Source organism: Podarcis melisellensis, assembly GCF_964234715.1.
Source record: "Podarcis melisellensis genome assembly, chromosome: 13".
NCBI classification, from domain to species: domain Eukaryota; kingdom Metazoa; phylum Chordata; class Lepidosauria; order Squamata; family Lacertidae; genus Podarcis; species Podarcis melisellensis.
This window is the reverse complement of record NC_138545.1, coordinates 9,944,128-9,967,323: the sequence shown is the minus strand read 5'-3', so window position 1 is coordinate 9,967,323 and position 23,196 is coordinate 9,944,128. Positions and strand designations below refer to the sequence as shown.

At 42.8% G+C, this 23,196-nt stretch overlaps 1 protein-coding gene across 1 annotated transcript; it reads left to right on the top strand.

Annotated features, from left to right (window-relative positions):
- Window positions 1-5,708: 5,708 nt before the first annotated feature.
- LOC309356172 (olfactory receptor 6X1-like) lies at window positions 5,709-6,593 on the top strand (the record flags this gene model as incomplete). Its single annotated transcript, XM_081887347.1, has 1 exon — window positions 5,709-6,593. The coding sequence occupies one exon, from the start codon at window positions 5,709-5,711 to the stop codon at window positions 6,591-6,593; it is 885 nt and encodes a 294-aa protein (XP_081743473.1).
- Window positions 6,594-23,196: the final 16,603 nt, after the last annotated feature.

Here is a 23,196-nt window from a genome sequence, read left to right as displayed (position 1 = left end):
TTTAAACAGTACAACTTAGTGGGGAGGGGGAGGAGGAGAACATTCCCAGTACAGGAAAAGAATGAATTCAATGTCACTTAAAACATCAACATACCTGAAAAATAATTAGCGTATTTTCACCACCACCGCGATGATCAATGTATTCCCATAAAAAGCTGGATTTCCATGATACCTGTTTCCATAAAAAGATGTACAGCGGGAGAGTGCTGACTTTCCTTCTCTTGTTTAGCTAGAGAACCAAGGGGGAAGATGGAGAAATGTTTCCTTCAAGACTATCCACATTTCAAATATTACTATCCAAGTTTCATTGTAAAAGGTATTTCACTGATGTTCTAAACCTACTTCTGAGCCATAAATGAAATGAATATTTCATCTACACCATATGAAGCCTTTTTCACAAATCATGAAGCTCTGTCCTCATCTTCTGTAAAACGTCTGGGATTTTGTCTCTGAGGATATGTTGCATTGTGATTTTCCATAAGCAACACCCAAAGGTGATGTTAGGAGCAGGTGATGTTGAATCAACCTGGTTTATGTGTTGATATCACTGGGAAACAATTTTTTTGATGCACTGACACCTGCAGTTGTTCTAACCTAATTTCGACGTGCTGATTTCATATCTGAAGTTGGTTTGGTTCTGTAAGCTCTAGTTTTTTTGGCAATTCATGTTTTTCACTTTTCACCATAATCTTTGTTTTTCACAATTCAAGAATTCAATATTTTATTAAACACATAGCCATAGTAGTACAATATGAATATAAATGTAAGTGACTTATATAGCATTGAACATGACATGTATAGCATTGAAAATGACATGTACAGTTGGAGGTATGCAAAAAATGTATTCCCTTGGGATACACAGTATACTGGGGAACAATTTTTTTTCATTTTCTGTTGCATGAGGTTTTTCAACTGTTCTTATATGTTCTTTCAATGCTGATTTTAAATCTGAAATCAATTTTTGTGTACGTACTGTGAGTTATCTTTCAATTTCCGACTTTTGCCGATATGTCATATTTACACTGGGGATAAGTGTACATTGACACGTTGATCTACCCTAACCACATGGTAATTGTTGTTTTGCAGACTTAATTTTTCTTTATTTTTATAGTTTTGTAATCTAGATATTTGTATTTTTCAGATCGGACCACGGCTTCTTCAAATAGACAAAAATGTGTAAATATGTGGGTTGTCAAAAGCAACTGAAACAAATTTGTCATCCTTCATATATTCTAAGGAAAAAAGTGTACATTTCCCCATGTACTTTTTCATGATGTTTCTCCAGTTTCATTTATACACACTTATAATTCACCTGTGCAATACTTTACCCAGATGGTATAGCTGTCAATCAATCTAAGGCCAACAACCTTTGAAGTAATGAATGCCAGCGGTGGGGATTGCCAAACACTTATGGTCTACAGAGATCCTCTCTCTCTCTCTCTCTGTCTCTCTCCAGCCACTCTGTCCATTTAGGGGAATATAGAATTTGTGTTCCTGGCATTGGGTAATCAGGACAGATTAGGGATTCTGCTGGTTTTCTATGAAGGCTGTGTGTTTTTTGTTTTTTTTTTTTTTAAAAAACACTCTAAACCAGAAACAGTTAAAAACATTCCCTTAACCAGTGATCTAAGGAACAGGGGGTAAATGGAAGTGTTTTCAAATTTCTCCGAAAAGTGAATACTGATGGAGATGGCTACACCTCTCTAAAGAGGGCATTCCATAAATGGGGAACCACCACTGAGCAGACCCTATCATTGGTCTACACCAGCCAGGCTTCCCTAGTTGTTGCACCACCAACAAGGCCTCACTGGATGATCTCAGGGCCTGAGATAATTGATATCTTTTTCTGTACTTGGGCCACAAGCCTTTTTAATGGCTTTATATGATAGCACCAACAGCTTGAATTGGGCCCACCAGCTTATTGGCAGCCAGAGTTTACAGGACAGTGACATGTGGTTCCATTGGACTATCCATGTGTCTGGTGAAACACAGTATCATTAGTGCTGTCTACATGCACAAGGTTTGCAGAAATATGCTTTAGAAAAAATGTAAGCAAGGGAACCCCAGCATAATGCAATGAGGGCTCATCATATTCAGTGGCCACAGAATTCTGAGTGTCCATTGTGTGCGTGTGTAGGAGGGAGAGAAAACATTTCGGGGGATCATGGAATGGTGTATTTCAGAAAAGAGCATGGCTGACTGACTGGAACTTTGAATTCTGCAATATCCTACTGCAGATCTCACTTGTAATACATTGATTTCATTTGAAAAGCCTACCTTCCCAATATGCCTAATCCAGTCCATTACAGATTGAGCAGTCTGTGGCTTCAACTTTTATCATGTTAATAGGCAAGGAACCATTAAATTGGCTTTAGATGTTGTAATAATATGGAATATGGAATTAAGCCTGCTGTGCCTTTCACATTCTTTAAGGGCTATGAAGAAGTCCTAAGAACATATGAGAATCCTGCTGGATCAGGCCATTGCCCATCTAGTCCAGAATCTGGTTCTTACAGTAGCCAATCAGATGCCATGGGGAAGACCAGAAGTAGGACCTGAGTGCAACAGCTAGTTAAGAAATAAGTGCTTAATTCAAAAGCAAATTATTTCTTAGTTAGGTGAATTCAAAACTATTTGTAATGCAGAATGTTGATTTCCCTTATGGGAAATTACAGGGCTTATCATTAGAGAGCGAATCCAAAAACATTACGCAGAAGATCCATAGATAGCTCCTCATTTGCACCGTATAATTTGTGGGAAAGTTTTTAAACACTGCAGATAAATTTAAACACATACACCAAATTGCAGACACATTATTGTGCATCTTGATGTTTCAACACATGCTTTGCAGGTTCGGGGAGCAATAATCTCTAGGCAACCTTCAGCAGGGCTGGTAGATAGAGACAGGAGATCAATCAGAACAGATATAGCTATGTAGCTGACACTAAGGGAAAGGACAGGATAGAATGGCAGCTGGATAAAACTCCAAGACTTCTGAAGAAGAAAATCCATAGGATTTCGTTTCAGTAGGATGATACGTTTGGAATATGACTGGCAAAAACATATAATTGGCTATCTGATTGTTGCCCTGAACATGTACTATTGGCACGTTTGTGATGGATCCAATAGCTATAATGTGAGTATATAATCCCCCACCCACCCCTTTTTAGAAAATATGCTTTGTAGTCTTAAAGCAAATACTCATTAGTTTTCAGTCATGCGTTCATTTCCTGCAGAAGCACCCTCTTGCCTTGCTTTGTATCATTTCTCAGATTCTACAAACCTAGAGCTGAAAACAGCACTTATTTGAAATGTTTATTCTGCTAAAAGACTCTGTATTCTGCTAAAAAACAACAAACCTCTCCCTCTCTTCACTTCCCTGCTGACTTCATCTGTGCTTTCTTTTCAAAATTGTGTTGATCGAAGCAGAAAGTAGATATATATTTTTTGTGTTTTACTGGGGGCTTCTTGTCTCACTCCGCCACCCATTATGAGAACTCTTGCCACTTTGTATTCAGAGGAATATTAGAAGTACAACATAGCTATAGTGGTTAATATATGTAGAAACTTGTATGTGTGCCCAGCTGGATCTCACCAAAGGCCCATAGAGTCCAGCATCCTCTTCTCATAGTGACCCACCAGATGCCCTTTAGGAAGCCCATGAGCATGATCTAAGTGCAACAGCAGCTCTATCCCCACCTGTGATCCCCAGGCTTCAGGGAATTGGCTTCCTCCCCCTCCTCCTTTGACAGTAGATAAGCAGAACAAAGGAAAAGGAGTCTCCTCACCAGTTAGAAACTTTAATGACCACAGAGAGAGAACAAAGAATCCATTTCCTAGGAATGAAGGTGCTCCCAATTAAGGGTTCCACCCATTTCCTCCCTAGTCATGCACATCTCTACTGCGGCTTGCAACCTAAGCTCGTAACCACTGTGCTTCTGTGCAGGCACCTTAACTGTTCTTCTTAACGTTGGGCTGAGCAGATGGATGCTTTCCAGACAGTTAATCTCTCTCTCCCCCAGTGCTTCTTCTCCATCCAGAATTTCCCAGCTTCTGCCTTCTGAACTATGCCCTTCTGCAAACCACTGGTCCAAATCTATACTGTCCTCCTGCTCCTGGGAAGCTTCAGGATGTTGATCAGGAGCAGGGGGAGGGGGAGTCTTCCCACCATTTCTCCTCAGTGCTGGGTCCCTGACAGCAAGTGGCATTCAGAGGCATACTGCCTCCAACAGCAGAAGAGGAATACAGCCAGTGCAGCTAGTAGCTATTAACTAATGCATGTAAATGGTACTTTTAAAACAAGAGAGGACCACCTGCAACTCTCCAGCTGTTTTTGGTCTTCAGATCACATCAGCCCCCAATCAGCATGGCTTATGATCAGAGATGATGGGAAATGATGTCCAGCAACATTTGAAGGCTCATTGGTTCCCCACTCCTGGAACATATAAGTGTTTAAATTAAAAATGTTTTCAAGAGCTACATTGTTCATTTATTTTAAATATTCTGTGGCTGCCTTTTCAAGGCCAAAGCTTCCACAAGGCAGTCCATTAGAAAAATGGAGGTTGGTAAAAACATAATTCCAATATATACAGTGATTTTAAATGAGCAGTTAAGTTAAGTTCAAACATTGTACAGTAATACCTCCGTGAATGTCTGCCTCGTCTAGCTTCCATTCCGGTGAATGTCCACAGCAAACCCAGAAGTACCAGAATGGGTTACTTCTGGGTTTTCTGCTCGTGCATGTGCAGAAGCACTAAATCGTGCTCCACGCATGTGTGCAGATGTGACACTTTGCCCTGCGTCCTTTTCGGCTAATGGATCCCGGTCACAAAACATTGTACGACTGTACAGGCGGGCCAGAACCACACTCATATAAAATAAATGTAAGATCAATAGGAAGGAGCATGTTAAAGTCAATGTGATAAAAGAAAAACAGCAATGAAAGTAATTAAAAGCAAGCAGTATTGCATCTCGACTGAAAGAAGAAGTCTAGAATAGGGTTTCATAGCTCATTTCAAAGCCAGCACAGATGTATCTCCCTCGGGAGGAATTTCCACAAATGTGGCTTGAGAACAAAGCCAAAAATCCTGGATCCAAGTTTGGATTCAGTTAAGTTCTAAAAATCCAAACTAAATCAAATTCAGTCTCCATTTCTAATGCCAGTATTTCCTTCCAATAAATTCCATCAGCCTACAGAGGGAGGGAAGAGAACTAGGTGTATCTTATTGCCTCTGCTGAAATACTGTCACCTGGCAGCAGGCATTCCCATCAGGCTACTGAACCTATTTCTATCCTAGTGACTTTAAAAACAGGTCTCTGACCTTGATTTTTCACTCCTCACTCCTTATCCCCATTTCTTTGTGTGTCATGAATTTTAGATTGTGTGAAGAAATAGACTATCTTCTGCCTGGTCTTGCATGAACCTGTGGGAGCCTCTTTTTATGTTTTTATTTTGCTAAAGAGTGGGATAGACATGCTTTAGCTAAACCCATTAAAATAACACGGGGATATGGGAAATTCAATGAAATAAGAAGAGAAAATGTATTCTGCTCTCCATTTTAGTGCAGGATGAATTGAATATCCAAATCATAATTTTTAAAGTTTCCATCACCTCTCTCTTATCCATCTTGGTGAGCCCAGTTATGGATTTGACCAATTGCACAAGAGTGTCAGATTTCATCTTGCTTGGATTCCCACATATTTGGGGAATGAACATCACCTTGTTCCTCGTGGTCCTCCTGCTCTACATTTTGTCAGTTGCAGGGAATGGTCTCATTATTGTCATGGTGAGAGTGGACCGTCGGCTCCAGAAGCCCATGTACTTCTTCCTTAGCAACCTTTCTTTCTTGGAGATGTGGTACACGACTGCCGTTGTTCCCATGATGTTGACCAACCTCCTGTCGGCAAAGACCACCATCTGCTTCTATTGTTGCATGGCCCAGTCCTACTTCCACTTCCTCTTTGGCATCACGGAGTTTTACATCCTCACGGTCATGTCCTTTGATAGGTACTTAGCCATCTGTCAGCCGCTCAGGTACACCACCATCATGACCTCCAATGTCTGCCTTCAACTTTCGCTGGTTACATGGCTAGGGGGCTTCTGCACCATCCTTCTGCAGACAGTGCTGGTCGTAAGGCTTCCCTTCTGTGGCTCCAATGTTGTCAACCATTTCTATTGCGATATTGGGCCCATGTTGAAGATCGCTGGTGGAGACACGCATCTTATTGAAGCCCTCGGCTTCCTGATTGCTGTGGCTGTGATCCTGGGCTCCCTGATGCTAACGGTGGTATCTTACATCTTCATCATCTCCACGATTCTGCGCATCCCATCAGCCAGCGGACAACGGAGGGCCTTCTCCACCTGTGCCTCCCACCTGACTGTGGTCAGCATCCTGTATGGGGCAGTCCTTTTTATCTACTTAAGACCTTCTGCCAAACACTCATCTTTCAGCCTCAACAAAGCCATCTCTGTGCTGAACACTGTGATCACTCCAGTGCTAAATCCTTTCATATACACCATCAGGAACAATGAAGTCAAGGAGGCTTTACGGAAAGCCTTAGGAAAGAAGGTGCAGAATCCACTTATACTGTGAGATTTGGACTGTATTGGGAAAACCTACAGAGCAATCTAATGCTAGGGATAAAGAAGGTTTCCATGTGGTCCACATTTTTAACCAAACCGCCCAAATTTGCACCTCTAAGACTAACAGGTGAGTCAGAAGAACATCTCACTTCTCCAAATTTCTTGGCTTATTTTTTTAAAAAAGGTACCCAAATGTCCCAAGTGCACTATGTACCCAAGTGCATAATCTATAAATGTGTATATTGTGTTCAAATATGTCCATTGTGACAATAAGACTTGGCTGTGTTTAGATTAATTTCTAAGATAGAGGTATCCCAAGATGGAGACAAATAATTAAATACAGATCAAAGATAGAAATGGATTAATTGAAACCACAAAGAGTAGACAGAAGTCAACAAACCAACAAAGGGACTAAATCCTATAGGAGGGGCTTTTTGAGTAGAATACCAGTAGAATACCCTGGTACTGGTTTGAATGAATTAAATCTTGCTTTTTGTTTAATAGGTCATTTTAGTTTTGTTAATTTTTTTGGTTTTGTCGTTGTGCAATTTTCTCCCCCCCTCCTTTTCTCTCTCTCTTTTTACTTCTCTGATATAATACACATTTATTTTGGATTCTTGACAATTCAATTGTATATGCTGTAATAACTATCTAGAAATATCTAGTGTATAATTAGTTTTTTTTTTTGCTTTTTTGTATGTTATGCTTGTAATATTTGTTTATTTTTTTTAAAAAAAAGGAAGATATAGACTGCAGTTTGCGGATTCCTGCATTGCAGGGGGCCGGACTAGATGACCCTCTACAGTTCTGATTCCCTGAGTCAGAAGAGGGATCATAGTTTTTCAGGGAAGGACTATATTGCTCATGATTCTCTGACTCCTGCTGTGGAAATGCATGGTGAAAGTGATACTAACAGTGCAACCCTGAAGGACTGATGCTAACCAGTGTGGACAATTTGGATTGGACCATTGTTGTGACCCCAGTATAAAGCAGCTTCATCTGCTCCTATGAGTAGTACACAATTCTGAAATACGGGAGCTTACCATCACAGTCACTCATAGCCACACATCCCCATGGAGAATCCAAAAATGCAGGCAGCTTTGCTGATCTTATAGTGAGCTGACAATTGATGGTATAGTGGTTAGCATGGTGGACTTAGGCTTGAAGACTGGGATCCACAACCCTGATCATCTGTGACATTCACTAAGCGACCTTGGGGCAGTCCCTGATTGATCCTGGTCTATCCCACAGTCAGCATAAAGTGAGGTGACCCAACCCTTTTTCTGTGCCACTCTGGTGTCAGTGGAAAGTGGAACACAAATGTGAACTCTATTAAAGCACCATGTGGTCCATAGGCTGCCATTTCTCATGATGGCTTGGTTTGAATGGGAGAACAATTGCTTAGTGCTCTACCATATAGTGAATGCAATGAAAGTGTCTTTTAAAATAGCCAAGCAAGTCTTTTGCCAGGTTAACTAATGAAAACAGAACTTGTTTAACAACCCTGCTCTTCACTGCCACCAAGTTCACAATACTGGAAAATATCACTCCTGTTAATCCACTCTGAGAATTGTAATTCTGGGGAGGGCAGAGGAGTAACAAACCATACTTCTCATTATTATTTGAGGGGAGCTTAAAGTGGTGCCTAGGGGACGCAGGTGGCGCTGTGGGTTAAAGCCTCAGCACCTAGGACTTGCCGATCGAAAGGTCGGCGGTTCGAATCCCTGCGGCGGGGTGCGCTCCCGCTGCTCGGTCCCAGCGCCTGCCAACCTAGCAGTTCGAAAGCACCTCCGGGTGCAAGTAGATAAATAGGGACCGCTTACCAGCGGGAAGGTAAACGGCGTTTCCGTGTGTGGCTCTGGCTCGCCAGAGCAGCGATGTCACACTGGCCACGTGACCCGGAAGTGTCTTCGGACAGCGCTGGCCCCTGGCCTCTTAAGTGAGATGGGCGCACAACCCCAGAGTCTGTCAAGACTGGCCCGTACGGGCAGGGGTACCTTTACCTTTTACCTAAAGTGGTGCCTGGAACACCTAAGCTGTAACAATTGCTTGTACCGCCTCACAATTACATTTTGTACTCCAGAAGCTGGAAAGAAATTTCATACACTTTTCTACAAGATGCCTGTTGCACTTCACAAGTGTTGTCACGACACCTAGTGGCCAGACCCAAACAAAACACAAACCTTAAATTAGACGCAAGCATTATGCTATAAGCAATACAGTGGTACCTCAGGTTACATACGCTTCAGGTTACAGACTCCGCTAATCCAGAAATCGTGCTTCAGGTTAAGAACTTTGCTTCAGGATGAGAACAGAAATTGTGCTCTGGCGGTGCGGCAGCAGCAGGAGGCCCCATTAGCTAAAGTGGTGCTTCAGGTTAAGAACAGTTTCAGGTTAAGAATGGACCTCGGGAACAAATTAAGTACTTAACCCGAGGTACCACTGTATCTTCTTCTTCTTCTTCTTCTTCTTCTTCTTCTTCTTCTTCTTCTTCTTCTTCTTCTTCTTCTTCTTCCTGCTGCTGCTGCTGCTGCTGCTGCTGCTGCTTTCTTAACCACCCTTCAACATGTCCCAGGATGGGCTACAACAATTTAAAAATACAATATTAAAATTAGTTAAAGCAAGTTAATGTCAAGTTGGAACTAAAATATATAATTCAGGCATCAAGGGCAAAAGTCAATTGGATGCAATTTCATCATACAACAAGCAATTGTAGGGTATCCCACAGATTTGGGGCTGTCACAGAAGATATCATCATCATCATCATCATCATCATCATATAATGAGAGATGCAAACTAAGGTCAATTTTTAAAATGCACCACAGCAATACATAAAAAAAGGGTAAATAGTTGGTCTGGTTAAAAAAATGCATTGCCACAAGAGGGCAGTAAACAATTTAATAGCACATTGGAATATAATAAGAAAAAAAAGTGTTGAAACACCCTCCAAAAACTGAAGAGAGTGCTTAGGAACAGAGTCCCATGATCTTGGGTGCTGCTCACATACCAGGTGTGAACACCAGCCTTGCTGAAGATTGTCAGAACAATTCATTCCTTTGCTTGCCATCACATCCACCATAGTCAATAACATCACATTCATAGCATACATTTAAAGCACTTTGACAGTCATAGGGAATCCTGGGAGCTGTACTTTGTTAAGGCATAGCTTCCAACATGCCGCAGAAGAAAATCAGGATTTTCATCTTTTGGGGCCATGCTCCCGAGTGAATCATATGACTCCCACGAGATGGCACGCACTCCTCCCCAAATGTGCTTATTCCAGGATTTCTCTCTTGTGGGAGCCAGCTGACTCATGCAAGAGTGCGGCCTCCCAAAATGTGCTTCTTTCAGAGCAGTGCTCTTGCGGCAGCCAAAACGGAACATCCCAGGATCCAATCAGAAGACAGGATGGCTTCTGTAACTCTAGGATGTCCTGCTCAAAACAGGACAGTTGAGAGGTATGGTTTAGGATGCTGGAAGTTGCAGCTCTGGGAAATTAGCACCATTAACAGCCTACAGTTCCCAGAATTAGACATGACTGTTAAAGTGGTATAGCAGTGCTTTAAGTGCTCATCTGCACCTATATTAACCCTGTTAGGTTTCCCCAGGGAAACAACCAGTCTTTAGCACTGAATCAGAATGTATGACAATTGGATTTTCGATGGATGGCTAAAGAGCAGGTTTTCTGGGGGAAAGCAGTGGGGCAAAGGCAAAACCACTCCGGCTCATGCTTAGATAGCACGGGACAAGTAGAAAACCACTCAGATCTGTGCTTTGTGAGCACAGGGGAAGCAGAAGTGTGGACAAGCCCAAAATGTATGGTATGGGTGTGACCTCAATTGAGAAAATGAACCCAGGAGGATCACATTGGTGGCCAAACACTTGAGAGTAGCAGAGGCAATCAATACATAAAAGGTAAAGGTAAAGGTACCCCTGCCTGTCAGGGCCAGTCGTGACCGACTCTAGGGTTGCGCGCCCATCTCGCTCAAGAGGCCGGGAGCCGGCGCTGTCCAAAGACACAGGGGCAATACATAGGGGCAATCAATTGCTCTCAGATTCACCAGTCAATAATTAGAATAAGAAAAAGGATTGCACTGGAAGCCACATGGGCAAATATCTAATCTTAAAATTAGCCTCTTGGGGGCAGCAAAGGCCTAGAAATTAGAGGTAGCCGTATTGTTTTCTAGTTCTTGTGTGTGAAAACCACAGAAAGTTTCATATAACTTGTTGAGCCATACTTTTCTTCACCACCACCACAGCTGCTACGTTGGGGTTTTATAAATGAATTGCAGACTCTGTTTTTTTATTGTTGGTGGGGGAGAAGCTGCTGTTTGCTTGCAGCACTGTGGGTGGCGATGTGGCTCCATGGAAGGCAAAAAAGTTAAGGTGAGGTTTGCAGAAAAGTGGCTTTTGGCAAACAATGAGTAGAAAGTGGTTTCCTTTTTATTGCTAAGAGGAAGGGTAAGGGGGGGGATGCTGATTTTAGGATGCCTACTCCTACAAAAGTATTATTATTATTATTATTATTATTATTATTATTATTATTATTATACCCCCCACACACATCTGGCTGGGTTTCCCCAGCCACTCTGGGCAGCTCCCAACAGAATATTAAAAGCGCAATAAAACATCAAACATTAAAAATGTCCCTAAACAGGTCTGCCTTCAGGTGTCTTCTAAAATGTTCTCGGCAGCCACTCCCAGTATGGTTTCAGGGGGTACTGAAGAGTGGATACCTTTAACTGTCTCCTTTGCAAAGTTCCCCATGCTAAAACCATTTCTCCACACCTGGGTTTCAGTTATTCTGTGTTGTGAATCTTCCAGAATAAACGAAGAATACTAGAAGAGTCCTATTAAATCAGAACAACAGCCCACCCAGTCTAGCATTATGTTCTCAAAAAAGCCCAGTTGCCTCTAGGAAGCCCTTAAGCAAACAGAGGAAGTTTTTTCTTCCCTGGACACACAGCAAAAACATGAACCAGCATCTTTAGAACTGATATAATTCACTAATGAGCCATAAAGAAAGGGTTTTCCAAGTTAAGGAATTTTGTGGAGTTGTCCTATTTTCTGAAGGTCCTGAAAGTCCTGCTTCTAATTAGCTTTGGCTTGAATTAAGTTTGTGGAACTTGTGGCCCTGCAAATGATTTGGACTCCAACTTCCATCAGTCCTAGGCTCCATGGCCAGAGACCTTGAGAGTTGTAGTCCAATAGGGTCTGAGAAATGAAGCTTCCTAGGATTCTCCATCACTGCTAAAGTTCCATGGAGAATCCAGAGAATTGTACTTTTTTGAGCATGCTGGGAGTTACAGCTCTGGGAGACTATCACACTGAACAAACTCTAGTTTTCAGGATCCTCCTTGACTTTTAAAGTCAATACAAGGGTGGTTTCAATGTATAATGCAGATGCCACCTAGAAAATGATCACTTTGATGGCCAACTACTTAGGGGCAGAAAACATACATGAACAGAAAGGCAATCCATTATGCTCACATCCACCACAGTCTACAATTAGAATAAGAAAATGAGCTAAGCTGAAGCACATTGGAGGAGGACCACTTGAGGCAAGATCTCATCTAACACTGATGACAATTCTCTTGGGGGCAGCAAAGCAGTACTAATTAGAGGCAGCTGTCTTATTTTGTAGTTTCCGTTGTGAAAACCACAGAAAGTTTCTATATAACTTGTTGAGCCACATTTTCACCTACCAGCACTCCAGCTGTTACTGTTGGGTTTCACAAATTAGTTGCGTTTCACAAATTAGACTCTGTTTTTTTATTGTTGTTGCTGTTGATGGGAGAGGCACTGTTTTGTCACATGGCTGTTGGTGGCACTGTGGCTCCATGGAAGGCAAAAAGTTTAAGTTGAGGTTGCAGGAAAATCACTTTTGAACAACAAGAAGAAAGTGGTTTTCTTTTTCTATTGCTAAGAGAAATGAGAATGACAACTGTGGGCAGTATAGTCCTACGAAAATACAGTTTCAGGCAACAGCAAGGAGTGGAAACATTTCCCTGCAAAGTTTCCCAAGCTAAGACATAACTGTGTTTCAGTTCATAGAATCATAGAATCATAGAGTTGGAAGAGACCACAAGGGCCACCGAGTCCAACCCCCTGCCAAGCAGGAAACACCATCAGAGCACTCCTGACATTAGGTTGTCAAGCCTCTGCTTAAAGACCTCCAAAGAAGGAGACTCCACCACACTCCTTGGCAGCAAATTCCACTGTCGAACAGTGGAAGTTCTTCCTAATGTTTAGGTGGAATCTTCTTTCTTGTAGTTTGGATCCATTGCTCCGTGTCTGCTTCTCTGGAGCAGCAGAAAACAACCTTTCTCCACCTCTATGTGACATCCTTTTATATATTTGAACATGGCTATCATATCACCCCTTAACCTCCTCTTCTCCAGGCTAAACATGCCCAGCTCCCTTAGCCGTTCCTCATAAGGCATCGTTTCCAGGCCTTTGACCATTTTGGTTGCCCTCCTCTAGACACGTTCCAGTTTGAACGTGTCTACAGTCATCTGACTGTGAAGCCTCCAGACTAAACTCAGAATATAAGAAGAGTCCTACTGGCTCAGACCCAAAACCTACCTAGTCAAGGATTCTGTTCTCACAATGGCCATTCAGATGTGACCAGAAAACAAAGCTAAACGATCGAGCTCTGTAACTGACTAAGGCAGCAACCCAATGCACAAGAAGCTGGCATAAAGGTACACCAGATCCAAGCCTTGTTCACAGTGGGGTTATAGCCACTTTCCTCTTAAGGCTGGCAAAGGAAAAACAAGCATTTAAAATAGTGTTCTATGCCAAGTTGCCAAGTCATATGGCTGAGTTGAACTGGCTTAAGGTGAAGCCTACCTGCCCTCCACAAAAAAATAAAAAATAAAAATTCTGATACTACCATGCCCCTGGAAAGCTGGTGTATCTTCAACAAGGTATGCATGTGTATCTTCAGCTGAACTAGGGTTGGGGACTTAATGCTGTCTGAGCCAAGATGAACAAAGAACCAGCCATCTGAGTGGGAGATCTGCTGCATCCAATGAATCTTGGTGAATCTTGCCATAGGATTGCACTTTAAGGAGCCATAAAAACAGTCCACAAGGATGGGTTTTTCCATTGGCTAAGGGATTTTGCAGAGCTGTCCTGCTTTCCTAAAGGTACACAGCATTGGCCCCCCTCCCCCCCACACCCCAGTGGCTGATGGAATGTGCAGTATGGTTGTGATGATGTACAGGTGAAAACCAAAGTTATCAGGAGAGAACCCAGTACTGTAACTGCACTTGACATGAAGCTCAAGGAAAGTGGTGTCTTTACAGACTAGATTCAGCACTAGGATGATATCACAGAAGTAGTGGTCAATTACATTTGGACCACAGAATGGGAGTTGAGAAAGGATCATTATTGACGGAAGAACAGGTGGAAGGGCTCCAAGCCAAGTTCTAACTGCAAGCTGCAATGTCAACCAAGCACTCATGATGATGGATTAGCTCAATAGGTTATAGATGGGTACATACTGATTGAAGGCCATTACAGTCTCCAGAATGTAACCACAAGTTCCCAAGAAGAAATAGAAGTATATTTGAATGATGCAGCCAATGACAGAAATCACTTTAGTATCTGTTATCATGTCCATCATCAGGGGAGAGTGCTATTGTGCTCAGTCCTGCTTGCAGGATTCCCATAGACAACTGGTTGGTCACTGTGATAACAAAATACTGGACTACATGGGCCATGGGCCTAAGGCAACAGGTTTTTATTTTGATAGCTTGCCCTTAGCTTTCTGTCACAGCACTATTTACAGTACCTTATTTATCTATGATTAACATCCTAGAAAAGAAACTGGTTACCAGCTGCTGTTAGTGGAAGAATATGTGTAGCTGTATAGAGGTGATGTCAGGGAATAAATGAAGGAGCACTTTTGAAATGCAAACTAGCTTTGCTTCCTCCGGAATATATAAAAACACATTGATGATGATGCCTAGTATACCCAGGGCAAATAGATGACACACGGCTGCTGAACCCAAGGCAAGGATTACTCTGGTGTGATGAAGTTCTTTGGTTGCATTTGCTCTGCCCTGTGGCTCTTCTTGGCTGGTGAGTAGCAGTGGCAAAACCTTTGTTAAAACTTCTCTAATTGGCATTATTCCCATTATCTCATACCTGTATGTCAATGTTCAGTATTTTATTTCACCATCTGTGCTTCATTTGTAGAATCTTCTGGATCTGTCACTTTGACACAACCCGGGTCAGTAATGGCATCCCCTGGGGGCTCTGTAACGCTGGACTGTGTAGTATCTGGATACAATATTGATGATCACCACATGTATTGGTTCCGTCAACCCCCTGGGAAAGGCCTCGTCATCATAGCAGGCTTCCGAACTGGATATACTGCAGACATTGCCAATGAATTTAAAGGACGTGTGACACCTTCTACCAGTGGTTCAACAGCAAAGCTAGCAATGAGTGCCCTGACCATTTCAGATGCTTGTGTCTACTATTGTGCCAGATCGGCCACACTAGTGTAGGTCAGGCTTGTCATTGTACAATATCCTCTAGAGGAGCCCAAACATATTGCTCAGTGCATCTTTTTGATTGGTTTCCATTCCTTGTTTCAATGAGCAAAGATTTAAGAGAAAGTGGTTTTACTTATTCCTATGGGAGTCAGAAAGAGGAAGTTTGTTAGTCTAACTATTTAGCTGATACATATGTTTCCTGCCATCCTAATATATAAAAAGAAGCAAAAAACCCAAAAACCAACCAACACCACTCAGGCTGTTTTACAATACCATACCACAGTGCATACCATTGCAATTCAGTATAATAATATAAAAGAACTGAGTGATGGTGACAGAAGATGGGGTCAGCACTTAAAAATCATAAATCATTTTCAAAATGATACAACAACAACCCTGGTTCTCAAATAGATCCACAACCGAAGTGATAGATATCCTTGGTGGGGGGACATTTTTTTGTGATTTTGGGAATGAGGCTCTGGAAAATGATCAGCTGCCCTTGCCCACCCCTGAACAAAATTATTTCAGCAAAAATGTACAAAACTTGTAATAAATGTTGGAGATGTAAGGAGAAGGAAGGTACATTTATGCATATGTGGTGGGATTGTAAGAAAGTAAGGGGGTTCTGGGAGATGATATATAATGAACTAAAGAAAATGCTAAAATATAGCTTTGTTAAGAAACCAGAAACCTTTTTGTTGGGAATAACAAGAATGGATATAAATAGGAGAGACTGTAAACTTTTTCAGTATGCAATCACCGCAGCAAGGACATTGTTGGCCCAAAAATGGAAACAAGAAGAAGTTCCGACTTTGGAAGAATGGAGGATAAAATTAACAGATTACGCAGAACTGGATAAACTAACTGGGAAAATCAGATACCAAAAGGATTATAGGTTTTTTGAGGACTGGGGGAAATTTACGGAGTATTTGAAAACTGTATGTGAGGATTGTACAACGCTAGTGTGTTTTAAAGAAGCTTTGTGAAAACATAAGGAATATTGCTAGAAGGCAAACAAGGACAGAAATATAATTTCTACGAATGATTGTCAGAGAAGTTGAGGGAGGTCCAATAAGTTAAAATATGTGATATGTAAATGGATATGATTGGAGTTGTTTTATGGAAAAACTTTAATAAAATTTTTTATAAAAAAGAACAAAATTATTTCAAGGAAAACACACAGTTTAAACTAAAACTGAACAAAACATTGTCAGCCTCATGAAATAAAAGCTTGCCAGAAGGTCCTCATCAACCGGGAAGGTCGTCACCAATGCTAGCTCTACTCACAGCAGACCTGTTGAAATGAATGGATCTTCTTCTTCTCTGCACCTCACCTCCATCTTTGGATATACACCTCTTCAGGTTCTCTGCAGTGTTCTCTGTTTGCTGTCTGCACCCACATAAGCCCTGCTGTTAGTTTTAGACCATCTACCCACCACATAAATTGTTGTCCCCTGGGTCTTTTAAAATTATTACTTCCTTAGCCACATTTACTATCCTAACTATTCTGATTCTTTTACCAATTTTTTTTTTAAAATCCACATATTATAATGTTGCTTGAGAATTGCCTTTATCCCCCTGCTCTACAGCTTTTAGCCTCTTGGAGTGGCTTAATGTATACTATATAGCAATTGCTGTATAATTGTCCATTGGAGCAGTTAACCCCCTGGGAAGATAGGAGCTGATATGCCAACCATCCCTCCCTTGAACCTTCCATGCACAATGTCCCTGTACATTGGTTGCCTCCATGTACCCATGAATTTTATCCATAGTCATTCAAGACTGCGATTTGGCTCCAGGGACCACACTTTCGCTCCATAAGACGCACAGACATTTCCCCTTACTTTTTAGGAGGGAAAAAGTGCGTCCTATGGAGCGAAAAATACGGTATGCTAAGATAACGTAATTGGAAAAGCTTGCAAATAAATAGATAGGCTTAGGATTTAAATATGTAAGGATAAGATTTAAGCTGTTTAAAGTCATACTAGAAAAAATGAAAGCTGTTAAGTGACCATGTTAATTTTTGAGAAAATCGATTTTGGAAAACTCTTAAAATGAGATATAATGAATTTCAACCAAGGGGATTTGAGGAAGTCACTTAATAATGTTGCCAAGACTTAAACAGGATGTTTGTTTGTGTGTTTTGAATTTGTGAAAACCATTTTTTTTAAAACAAAAAAAATTCCTTCCAGTAGCACCTTAAAGACCAACTAAGTTAGTTCTTGGTATGAGCTTTCGTGTGCATGCACACTTCTTCAGATACACACACTTTTTTTAAATTTTTTTTTTTTGACTATGGCAGACCAACACGGCTACCTATCTGTAACATTTTTTTTAAGAAAAAGAAGAAATAAGGAATTGGTGGTAGAGAAAAGGTAGGATACAAATGTGGTAGAACCCAAAGGTCATATGGCTACCTATAATTTTTAAATGTGATGCACAGCTTTATGTTTATGTACTATTTGCACCGTCATTTCAAGCAAGGCCAACTCCAACTTTATTTTCTTATTATAAATTTCATAAGAACCTAGCTACTGATTAGGCCAAAGCCCTTCTAGTCCAGCATCCAGCTCTCACGATGGCCATTCCAGATGCCTTGGGAAGCCCACAAGAAATACATGAGCTCAGTAGCAGCAGCTGTTACTCAGTGGCATATTGCCTCTGACACTGCAGGTAGTACACAGCCGTTATGACTAGTGGTCATCAATAGACCTGTCCTCCAAAGGTAGCTCTCTGCCATCATGTACCTTAAGAAATATCCCCCAACAATATTTGAAACTTGAGTGGCTATGGATGAAAGGATTCCTCCATGAAAAAGGTTTGTTGTTAATTGCTATGGAGGAGCTTAGAAGAACTGCCTCAATGAAAAGAACTCAGAGATAATGATAATAAATGCCTTCTCCTGGAGTCCAGTTCATTTGTCTATCATATTATAATGTCTCTTATTAAAACTATCCTCTGCAATCCCATTTTGCTGAAACTCAAGCTGAGCCAAAAATTGCCAGTGGAAAATGTAAATGTACAGTACTATCGAGTTGTTGTTTTTGTCATGGGAGGTGCAGTAGACTTGAAAATTCCATGATAATTGTTGTTGATTATGCAAATTCTTCAAAGTATGCACTCAAATTCCAAATGGAAGAAGACATCAAGCATTAATCGGAACAAATTAATAAGAAGCATGCAATGATACAGGCCCAACAGAGACAAGTCTCTGTGGGATCCCTTAAACTGTGGAACTCCCTCCCTACAAATAGTTGTCTTGCACCTTTATTATACAATTTTTGCCATATGAACCCCAAGGTACTCAATATCTACTTCTGTTACCCTTGCATTTTTTTAAAAAAAGTGTTTTTATTAAAGATTTTCTTGAGTTAAAAAAGTATGTACATCGCCTCTGTTTTCTGGTCCTAAAGCCTGTTTACAGATCAATTATATTCAAAGTGAGACTTTGATGGTGTTTACAGTATAAGATTGGGGGTGGGAAGAGAAGTGGGGAGAGAGGGGGGGAATAGAATGGGGAGAAGGGGATAGAAAACTTTAATTCTTTTACCAGAAAGAGGGAGACCCTTGGCTGCACCAGACCTAAGTAGGCAAGGCCACGCCCCCCCCTGCGCCAGCCAATTGGCTGGCTCGGGGTATGACGCATCCGAGGATTCCCTGCTATCGCAGGGGCTGAAGCCAGCCCCCACAAGTGTGGGGAGGGGTGTGAAGCCCGCAACCCCACCTCCTCTCTAGCTCGGAAGTGGCTTTCTTTTACAAGACATGGCAAGCATCCACAATATAAAAAAATACTGCTCCATAATCCCACAAGCTCCTCTCTCCATCATTAATAACAGAAAACCTATTCTGCCCTGGAGACCTGAGTCTCTCAATAGTGGTGGAGTTGGGTACTATGGTGTCCTGGTGTGAGGCCAAAATTTGGCGCCCCACGCACAGTCCTTGCACTAACTCCCACCTCTTTCCCAAAGCTGGAAAAGTGCTAACTAAGGTTTGGGAAGGAGGCTTGAGGGCTCTAGGACCTTGTCAGAGCCTCTCACCTGCTTTCCATAGCCTAATGCTTCTCTTCCCTGGTTCTGGGATGGTGCCCCCCTTGATTCCAGTGTGCACCTCTTGGACAGCCCTAAATCCACCCCTGCTCTCAACCAAACTATTTTTCAAGAACTTAAGAGACTTATAGTTGGAACAGAGCAAAAACCCATCTTAGTATAGCATATGCTATGCACCGGGGGCCTTCTGCTGGTTCCCTCACTGTGAGAAGTGAAGCTACTGGAAACCAGGTAGAGGGCCTTCTCAGCAGTGGCACCCACTCTGTGGAACGCTCTCCCTCCAGATGTCAAGGAGATAAGTAACTAAATAACCCTTCGTATTTTCAAGGCATAGGAGGACGTTCACACGTTATGGTCTATTTTTTTATTAATCACTGAATTCAAAACACAATGCTGGAAGAGCTAAAAAAACCCCCTCCTTTTTGCTTTTTTCCGCAGGGCTGCTTTGAAATCTTTGTTTCGGATTGTGTAAATGAAAGGGTTTAACAAGGGAATGAGACTAGTGTGCACAATAGATACTGCTTTGTTGACTTGTATGTTACCATGGGTTGAAGGCCTTAAGTACATGACCATGAGCACCAGGTAGAACATGGTGATGACTATAAGATGGGAGGCACAAGTGACAAATGCTTTTGATCGTCCAGTGGCTGAAGGGATTTGAATAATAGTGGCTATAATACATGTATAAGAGATCAGTGAAAGGCCAAAGGAACCCCACATGATGGCTGCACCATATATGAGACCTAACAGCTCCATTAAACTGGTGTCGGCACAGGCCAGTTTCAGAACCGGTCCAACATCACAAAAGAAGTGGTCTATGACAATGTTTGCGTGGCGATACCCGCCCCCTCCCACAGATGAAATAAATAAAGACACCGGAGACCAGAATTAAGGTTGATGGGCGAAAATGGCCACAACTTTATTGATTACAGGTAAGAGCGGTATTGGCCTTAGGCATTGGCCCCTAACAGACTAACTGGTCTAACCGGGGAGGGTTAATCACCAACAGGGGGAGCCCCCCAGATGTACATCCGTAGGCGCTCCCCAAGGGGTTACCGCTCGGGAGCGCGCTTTAGGCCCTAGCCTCCGTAGGTTTCGGACGAGGCGACGCCCCCCGGAGTCCTTTAACGAACTACCCTCCAAGCATTGGGGAGGTGATGGCGATCCTCCCCCCCGACCTCATTTGCATAACAATACCCTGGCCAATGCCTAACCGCCACACGAGCCCAGCTCGCCGCCAATACCCTCAAACCTGTAACCAATCCCTGATTCCATGGAAAATGTCAGCCAACCAAATGTCGTTACCCACGTCAGAAAGGTGCACGCCATCCCCCCGATAAAGCGCTTCATTGCTAAACTGGATGCACGGGTGTTCTATGACCCGCCCACCCATAGCAACCACTCTACGAGCCACCGAGCGCTCCAGGATCCTCCTGGCTCTATTCACAGCCACCGGTTTTGCTGCATCCCTCCAGCATCACCTCTGGAGCAGAGATGACCAGATTATTGTAATATTAGGATGTAAAACCCGCAACTCCTCCAAATCATTGACAATGTTCCACATCAAGTCCAGTCCTTTTCTATAAGCCAGATCGTTCTCGCCCAGTTGGATGACCAACGCATCAGGTGGGCCTTCGGCTGCGAATCTTTTTGATACCGCTGGGAAAAATTCGACCCAACGCATACCAGGATACTTTGACATTTCTAGGGAGTTGCAGGCCCCCAGACCAGCCTCTGGAAAATGCACGTTGTCTTGCCCAATGCACAATACTGTGGCCAACGATCCAGAGGCGCACCAAACCAATACCTGAAAAGAGAGAATAAGAAAGCCGGGTCAGGGAGATCGCAGGGAGAAGGGGGAATTAACGTGATTTCCGGATGTAACCCCTGTATGCATTAGACTTCCACCGCCCCAGGTCCATAATCCTCTCGGCCGGTAAACCCATGTGGACAGCGGTGGTTGCCGCCCCAATGCGGAAGGAGTGCGCGGCATACTCCTCTGGTGGGAGTCCAATGGCCGCGATTGCCTTACGCATAACCCTTGTGAACTGATGCTTTGACAAGTGAGAGCCATCAGCGTGTACGAAGAACGGGCCATTAACTTTTGGTCTTAAGCACGTAAATTTCTTAACGTCCTTTACTGGGCAAGGGCCTGACCTCTGAGTTGCTTGCAAGCGAATTAGGGCCCCTCTACCAAGTTGATCGGTTTTGGAGCTGCGGATTTTTAAAATCACCTCAGAGCTCCCCAAGGTTACGTCCTCCAGCAGGAGTCCCCTAATGATGGAAGATGGCTGGTCCTCGCACACCACCTCGCCTATGCGCAAGGCGCCGGAAAAGGCGAAGGAAAATGCTGTGGAGAATAGCCTAGCTTCGTATTTGGACCAGCAGATAACCCTGAGCTTTTTCCGAATCTGCGTGAGAATGTCAAAAGTTATAGGCCTTCTGCTGTCAAAGCTAGGGGGGCGGGACCTGCGCCAACCCTCGAGCATCTTCCGCACCACGAAATGAGAACAGGGGTCGACAGAGAACAGGGCTTTTGAGAAGAAGGATATTGCCGCCGAATGAATATTGAGGGTTTTTGGGGCCCGACCTAGGTCACGGAGATGCACCAGGTATTCTATGACCTCAGGCTTCGATGGGGGCCTGCCTGGTTTCAGCTGCCCTTTCTTTTGGCGAAACGAAGTGAAATCTAACCAGGCCTTATTGTACGATCTTAAGGTTGAAGGTGCTACTGCGGACAATACTCCCTTTATTGCTTCTCGTTGCCAATACTCAAGAGGTGCTCCGGAAACGGCTGCGGCAGCTGCTGCGCATCCGGCGCCAATGAGCGAAAGCGATCCATCTGGAAACGAGATAGAGCATCCGCAATGTTGTTATCAACGCCTGGAACAAATCTAGCAGAGGCGTACAAGTTTAGCCGGAGGCATGAGAGAACGAAATACCGCAGCAACGATGCTACTCTGGGCGAACATGCTGATTGCCTATTTAGGACCGACACTACAGCTTGGTTGTCTGTCTAAAAACATATCCTACGGTCTTTTAAATGCTCAGCCCAAATGTGAATAGCGACCACGATGGGGAAAAATTCTAAGAATGTTAAGTCACGCAGTATGGGTTTTCCCTGCCATGATGCGGGCCATCGCTGTGCACACCACTGACCTCTGAAGTAAACGCCGAATCCCAAGGAACCTGCGGCGTCAGAATGTACCTGGAAATCCGCCTGCAAGGCCATGCTGTCTTGCCAGAGTGAAATACCATTATAATCCTCCAAGAATTGCAGCCAAACCTGTAGATCTGATTTCACTGCCTTCGAGAGACGCACTCTATGATGTGGGGAACGCAAACCCGCTGCTAGTTTTCCCAGCCACCCACAGAAGGGGCGACCAGGGGACACCACGCGACATGCAAAGTTGAGGTGACCCAAGAGTGATTGGATTTGTTTTAAGGTGACCTTCCTTAGGGGCAAAGTCTGCTCGATAAGCCCTTTTAGGGCAACCAACTTATCTGCGGGTAGGCGGGAAGTTTGGGCTAGCGTGTCGAGTTCAATGCCCAGATAAGTCATTATGGTGACGGGGCCCTCCGTCTTGTCGTTCGCTAGAGGATACTTTAGCTGAGGTTCCTGCATTGCAGGGCATTGGACTAGTCCTTTCCAAATCTAAGATTCTATGATTCTATATGGTCTACGATTCTACAACTGTTACCACCTTTTCATTGCAATATAGGAAGTATTCTCACATACCTTCTTAGTAGTATTCCATGTGTTCCAGAAACAGCATTGGCTATGAAAGACCCAAAAGTTCTGGTGCATTTGATTTTGTAAGCTTTTTAAATTATTTTCTTCCTTGGAACATGCTGACACCCTAAGGCTTCCAAAATAAGGAGAAGCCTTGGGAGACTTCAGAGATATCCCATGCCAATTAAGCGGCTAATTACTATCAAGGCACCTTTTTCGAAGAACAAGATTAGACTATTCAACAACACTAATTGATTCACTTGTACACATTTTAGCATCATTTTAACATTAAGACTATTTTCATATTTTAATTTATTTTTAATTATT